Source organism: Cicer arietinum, chromosome 6 (genome assembly GCF_000331145.2).
Source record: "Cicer arietinum cultivar CDC Frontier isolate Library 1 chromosome 6, Cicar.CDCFrontier_v2.0, whole genome shotgun sequence".
In the NCBI taxonomy this organism is placed as follows: domain Eukaryota; kingdom Viridiplantae; phylum Streptophyta; class Magnoliopsida; order Fabales; family Fabaceae; genus Cicer; species Cicer arietinum.
The window spans coordinates 37,475,559-37,483,052 of NC_021165.2; the positions used below are offsets into that span (position 1 = coordinate 37,475,559).

The window sequence follows — 7,494 nt, forward strand, 5'->3', positions numbered from 1 at the left end:
CGAAATGAGAGAAATGGAATTAGGGTTAGTGGCGACCAGATGGGAGAAAGGAGAATTAGAGTTAGATTTGTTAGTATGACATTTATATAATGGGTTCAGGGTTGTGCTACTGGGCCTCATATTTCCAATGGCCCAAACTCTATTTAGATATATATATATATATATACACGGTCGGATTCGGTTAGTACCGGTTCAATTTTCACAATCCGAACCCGCCCGCACCAAACCATTCTAATCCGTTTTCCACACTCGCCAATCCGGTTCACAAAAAAAAAAAAAAAAAACACATCAATATAACCCTAGATCTTAACATAAAACACATAAAAATAGTAAAACTTGAGATAAGAGGAAAAAAAAGATAACAAGGAGTAAGTTTAAAGATGTGAAAACGAGAGAAACTGAGATAAGAGGAAAAAAAGACACATAGAGAAGAGAAGGAGAATCTACCTGAAAGCTTGGTTCTGTTTTGAGAGTGAAAAGGATGGCACTCGTTTGAGAGGTATTAGGCGGCGCCGCGACGAAATGAGAGAAATGGAATTAGGGTTAGTGGCGGCCAGATGGGAGAAAGGAGAATTAGGGTTAGATTTGTTAGTATGACATTTATATAATGGGTTCAGGGTTGTGTTACTGGGCCTCATATTTCCAATGGCCCAAACTCTATGTATATATATATATATATATATATATATATATACGGTCGGGTTCGGTTAGTACCGGTCCAATTTTCACAATCCGAACCCGCCCGCACCAAACCATTCTAATCCGTTTTCCACACCCGCCAATCTGGTTCACCCGACTTAACCTGCCCGAATGACTCTTTTGGGCCTCAGATCGGTCGGTTTTGGGCGGGCCTGTGATTCTTGTCCACCCCTAGGTGCAACTAACAAAAGTAGGGTGTAGGCAGCAAAATTGTAATATAACGTGTGACACAAATTGCAAAATAGTGCTTTACTTCATTTATCCTTTCTCTCTCTCTCTCTCTCTCTCATGTGGACGCAGCAATTGCTGCAACCTGTGCTACTCCTCCATTCTTGTTCACCTTCGAATCTTACCAAGAACCCATCTATTGTCAAACCTTGTGCGACCCACAATTCCAAAAATTTCAATGGAATAGTGAAGGCAACATTAACTTTGGAAGAACTTCCCCCAAACGCGCTTAGGAGGAAGAGAGAATCAGAATGGAGAGGAGGCTTCTCACTTGGTGTAGACTTGGGAATGGCTCGCACTGGAGTTGCACTCAGTAAAGGCTTCTGTATTCGCCCTTTAACGGTAACACTTTCTTCTTTCTTTTCCCTTTTCATTATCTATTGCTAGTATGTATGTTACCATGTTTTGTTGTTCTTCAGTTTCTGTTGAAATTTGAATCAATTGAGTATTCAATTTGTTACTTTGTTTTTGGTTTTTGTCCTGTTTGTAAACGCAGTTGCAAAAAATGCCGATGGATTAGAAAGTTCTGAGAGAGTTTTTTTTTTCTTTCGAAATTGCACTTAGAAAAGATAAAACAAACACAAAAAAAAGATAAAACTGCAAAAGATTGAAGCTTGAAGATAAAAAATGTTGCCGCTCCTTGTAAGTAAAAGTTCATGTATTACTTGTCCTCACAATCGAGACATTGACTGCATCAACGTTATTTCGACAAAATACATGGAAAAACGAATATTAGTGCCTTAAAACTAAACTTTTATCCATTTTCTCTTGTTTTTGTTAAATTAACACTGATCAAGCAATTCTCTCGGCCGTAACGATGTAGGAATCCTGAACTTCTACTTAAAGGTGGTAATATCGGAGGTCGTCGAAATTTTGAGTCATTTTGAAGTATTGGTCTACAGTAGATCATATTTAACACTTCCATCCTAGAAATTGTCATATAAACCATGAACAATTAGTCCAGAATTTGGTAAAATATGATGCAGCAGGCTCTGACTTAGTATATAAGCTGAAAACCACCAAACATTATTGCATTCATGCATGTCCAAATTATATCATCAACTACTAAACATGCTAGAACTTTAATTTCGCAAAAAAATGTGACAGTAGGCAGCAGCAGCAGCAGCTTACACATCATGTCCAAAATCAATATGCCTCAGCAACTAAAATTTTCAAAAAAGCATGACAGCAACAACATATTCTTGGCTCTTTTTGATAGTTAATCAATTTACTCAAATCCAATGCAAAACTCAAACACATGACCGAATATCTGCTTGGCTTCAAAGTTCATGCAAGTTGCAATTGCAAAATTTTGGAAAAACAGATTAAATACAATTCACTTCCGATTTGGCTTCTCTAAAATGAGTTGAGAGTATGATGAGGAAATCAATTATTGATATTTTAACACACTCATGATTTAATATAAACCCTTGATTTAGTTGTGTACCCCTTCAATTTTGTAAAATACATTGACCTCCCCTCCTTCAAACTCAAGGTCCTTTCTCCTCTTATCGTGGTAGTTCTTCTTCCTACTCTGAGATGCTTTCATCTTTTCCTGAATCATTCTCACTTTCTCTGTGATCCTCGCTATTCCGTAAAAATACACAAAACATAGGTGTGTGGCAGCCAAACATACCAAAAGGGAGGTGAGCATAATTTCTCGAGCAAATAGTGAATGTTTGTTTAAAAGTTATATGGAATGTGTCTTCCATTTAAGCATATCTTAAGAGAGGCGAGTGCAATATTCCTTTCTTTTTTTGTACGCAGCCTTTTTCAGTTAAAGGGTATGAAGAAAAATGGAACTCTTGTGGCTTAAATGGAATATTTGTAATGTATTGTGCCTTGCATATGTAGTTTCTATATCATGGAGATACCATGTGTTGTTGATTAGTGTGTTGAAACTCTAAAAGCATTTGTGTGCTTATTAGTGAGGTTAGGTGCCATGTAACTTTATTAATTGAATACCATGTGTTTGGTGTTTAATATGTCAAAACTCTGAAAGAAATTTCGTGCTTACTAGTGATTTTTGGTGTTCTTTAAGAAATTGAGTGGAGCATATATTATTGCAATCTTTAAGAAACAATTGCAGTTAACCAGGACAAGATAACAATTTGTGTTACTAAGTGCAATTTATCTTATTTATGGAGTAAAAGCCTAATTTAGTTCCTCACTTTGTTTGACCGTGTCAATTTAGTCCTCCACTTTCATAAATTTTGAAGTTAGTCCCTCACTTTGTAGAAAGTTTGTCAAGTTAATTGTTAATTGCAGGGACCTCATTGATATTAACTATGTAATTTCATGGACCAAATAGACAATAATTAGGTAATTTCATGAACCATTTTGATACTTTGTATGTAATTCTAATTCTAAGGACTAATCTAACATGATCGTTTAAGTGATGAACTAACGTGACATTTTTTAAGAATGAGGGACCAAATTGATACACTCTATAAAAGTAAGGGACCAAATTGGGCATTTACTCCTTATTTGTGTTTCATCATCAGCCATTCATCCTTATAATCCTGTATTTGCTTTAGGTTTTGGAACTGCGTGGAGAGAAGCTCGAGCTCCGGATTATTAGCATCGCTGAACAAGAGGTTTGGATTCATCCTTTATCCATTGTATTTCTTAAAATTCATTTGGTAAAGATCTGTTTTGTAATCTTAGAGATACCATAACATGGTTTTGAAACTATATAGGAGGCTGATGAGTTTATAGTTGGACTTCCAAAATCTTTTGATGGAAAGGAAACACCGCAGTCAAACATAGTCCGCAGTATTGCTGGAAGGCTTGCTATTCGAGCTGCAGAGAGGTAATGCATTTTCATGTAGTATTGACAATTTAAATTCTTAGGTCTTTATTTATATATTCCAAAATAAGAAAAGGTATTCTGATAAGATGAAATATTTAATCTTCATTATATTCTGATCACAACTCACAAGCACATTCTTCAGTGTCATTTTTGTATATTCTATTCTATTTTATTCTATTCATTTTACATCCTGCTAAATGACCAGAAACCCTGAGTTATTATTTTTTGGTGTAAACCGAATGTCCTCTATGCGCAACTGCAACAGCTAATCCCTCAAGCTGAGTAGGACCACAATGGGTGGCAAAATACTCCCTCTAAAGTTCTAACACTGTTGCATTCTCATGTTTGGATTTGAATCCAAGATCTCTGGTTAAGTTGGAAGAGACCCAAATCATTTATTCAAGCACTCTTGGGTAGAACCCTGAGTTATATGACTATTGGAATACCTCTAATAATCTTTGAGCATATAAAGCGTCTTTATTCTTATACAGATCATACATTTCTATAACTAACAATTCATCTCGTTTTCTTCCATGCCTATGATGAATTTCGTTCCAATGTTGGCTTAGAGCATCTCCAGTGATAAACACCATGAGAGGTTGTTATTTCATTTTTTGTGGTCCCCTACAATGCCACATTTGATTTAAGAACTCTACTATTTTTTTCCTCTAACTGCACAACCCTTTAAGAACTCAAAATGTGTCCACAGTGCATAGATTACCCCAATATGATGTTCTAATGATAAGAAATATATAGAAGAACCATTCTTACAGATGACATATGCGTCAGCTTGCTCCTATGGTAAAAATGGGAAGAATCATTTGTTAGAAATAAGAGCCAACTTAAGAACACCGCTGGAAATGCTCTTATAGTTCCAAAAGGAGAAGGCAAATATGGACTCTCAATCTTATGTAAAATTTGGCAATACATTTGAATATAATTTTGACAGGCACCTAATAGAGGTTAGTGAATTGGTATAATTATTTTTTATCACATTTTTTATTTCTATTTTATATCTCAAATTCTAATTTCAGGGGTTGGAGAGTATATCTACAGGATGAACATGGGACGACAACAGACGCCATAAATCGAATGGTCAACATGTAATTTCTTTTAAACTTAATTTGTTGATTGTATTGTGTCCTTCAATACTCTACTTTGGATGAAATGGCACAGTTCACATACTGCATAATAATTCTGTAGAGTTATTAAAGTACTCAGTGTGTAGGTGGATTTTTAAACCTGCATGGTCCATAACAAATATTTTCTTATGGCACAATATTGAGAAGGGTCACTAGTCTTAGAGGAAATACTTACATTTACGATTTTATCGACACTATAGGTTGCAAAAGTCAAATAAAGATTCTTTTTTTTCTATGATTTAATTGATATGCATTGGCAGTATAAAACCTTTCAGACCGTCAATCAATCATAATTGTTAAGTCGCTAAAAATATGACTTTAATTATATCTATCTTAAACGACAGACAAATGATTATCTGTGATTTGTTGACATGACAGTGTAAAAGTTACACCGACACTGCATCAATAAAATTCTCTTGTATTTTATACATAGATTCCTTTTAAAAGATTTCAAGCAACATTCTGTATGGAATTTATTACTTATATTGTGGAATTGACACACTTAAAACTCTTCTAGGGGCTTGAGTAAGTCCACTCAGCAGAAGAAGCTTGATGCCTATGCTGCCATGGTATGTTGATATCGTGTTTTTATGGAAATCTATTTCATTTATAGAAAATAATCAAAATACTATATGCATTTGGGAATATCTATTTTCATGTTTTCTTTGCTTTGAAGTGCTTACCAGAAGAGAAGACAATTATGAAATAATTATCATTTTTTATTTTGTTTTTTTTTTCAATTAGATGGTACTTGAGAGATATTTCTCCACATCAGGTCAGAAAACTGAGCTTGTTTTGCCCAAGAGTCTAGAACTACAAGGAAAACTTAGAAGGGGTCCTCCCAAAGATGATGACTTTTTCTCCGACGAAGATTAGAAAGGAGCTTGTACATTCAATCATTCATTCATGTTTACTAATTTCGGTTATGCGAGAGGAGGTTCCGAGCAATCAGCAATCAACATAATGATTTAGTATGTTTGGATTCCCATTACAACTTCAAATTAAAAGATGTAAAAGAGAATTTTTTTTTTTTTTTTTTTTTTTTTTGAAGAAAAATAACTGTCAAAAGGTGTGTTAGTCAATAGGGGTGTCAAAAGGTGAGTTAACATTACATTTTATATAATTGTAGAAATGGTAGATATTTCCAAGGTAGCTTTGACTAATGTAGTTTTTCACAATGTCATCAATCAACACAGTCCTGCATAAAGCGGTTTGGTGTTTGAAGGAGTTGGATTCACAAGGAGATCATGATCATGAGTTAAACTCTCTCTTTAATAAAAATTAACTATTTATTAACATTGTCTATTTTTTTAATAAAAAAAAAACACAGTCCTGCAAGGATCTTTTGTTGACAATGCTAATTGAATTTTTGTGAGTGCAAAGATACCCAAGTTGATTTAATTAGCTCAATTAAGTAATTTTCGATGAACAAAGAGAACTGCTGTTTTTATTTCTGCATTTCGTTTGTTATCTTCGGTTTGAACAACCCCTAAAAAGAAGTCAAGTTTCATATTGTAAGATATTTTATACATTTTTGCTATTATAGTTGTAGTATATAATGGAATAATACTTTTATATTTTATTACTATAGTTTTATACTGTGTATATAAAAAAATTGTCAGATTTTTCTTGATTCTTCTACAATAGTAAAATTGACTAGTAGAGATATACTTGGCACTATAATTCTAATTGGAAAATATATCTTTCTTGATAAAATAATCTTAGATATTTTCATCTCAATTTAAGCGTATGTATCAAATTGACTTCAACTTATACGAAGAATGACAATATTATAAACAATTTATAATCGACATGATTGAACTTAATAAATAAATGTTATGTTCGTTAACATTCTCTTGCATCATTCTCCCCCTCAAAATAAAAAATTTATGCTATTTTTATGAAGTATTTGTAAGTTTTTTTTAAGAAAACCAGTTAAAAAAATTGTGTGTATATAAATCGGGATAATGGTATACATTTAAAGAGATAAAAAAAAAATATAACTCGATTTATGTGGTTAAATATTATAGTTTATATGTTTTTTACTAAAAATGATTTTCATTCATTCAAATTACAAGACTAAGAAAAGATTTATCTAAATGATTTATATAAGTAGTGTTATATTCTCATGAATCATCACAATATGAAAAATGTACTTCATTTGAAAGTGAGAATACTATGTTAAAAGAAAAAAAAATCTAAGTATCAAGTTGAATTGCAAAATTTGAAAATTGCAAATCATGGAAACCATTTTTATAAAAACAAACCTTCTTTCAATAGATATCATCGCAAATCTAAGAATCCATATTTTGTAAGAAAATTATTAGTGTCAAATTGAAGGATGGCGTGTATTTCAAAGGGACAAGTTCCCACAACAAACCTAGAAGGATCCAACCAAACCTGAGCACCTACTATTCTACTTGATTATTTTGTAGGCATGTTCTAGAGCATCAAACAACAATTGAAAAATGATGCTCCAACAAGTAAAAAAGGGTGACCTATCATATTTTAAGAATGTTTTAAAGGTTTGGTCATCTATGTAAAGTAAAGCAAGTAATATATCACATTTGTATTGCCATTAATGTTGAGACAAAATCTCAATTTAATATTTTG

At 33.1% G+C, this 7,494-nt stretch overlaps 1 protein-coding gene across 1 annotated transcript; it reads left to right on the plus strand.

Moving 5' to 3' along the window:
• The first annotated feature begins 934 nt into the window (after window positions 1-934).
• On the plus strand, window positions 935-6,033 carry LOC101500569 (uncharacterized). Its single transcript, XM_004506426.4, has 6 exons — window positions 935-1,269; window positions 3,465-3,524; window positions 3,627-3,739; window positions 4,774-4,842; window positions 5,399-5,450; window positions 5,626-6,033. The coding sequence occupies exons 1-6, from the start codon at window positions 988-990 to the stop codon at window positions 5,755-5,757; spliced, it is 708 nt and encodes a 235-aa protein (XP_004506483.1). The 5' UTR covers window positions 935-987; the 3' UTR covers window positions 5,758-6,033.
• The last annotated feature ends 1,461 nt before the right edge of the window (window positions 6,034-7,494 follow it).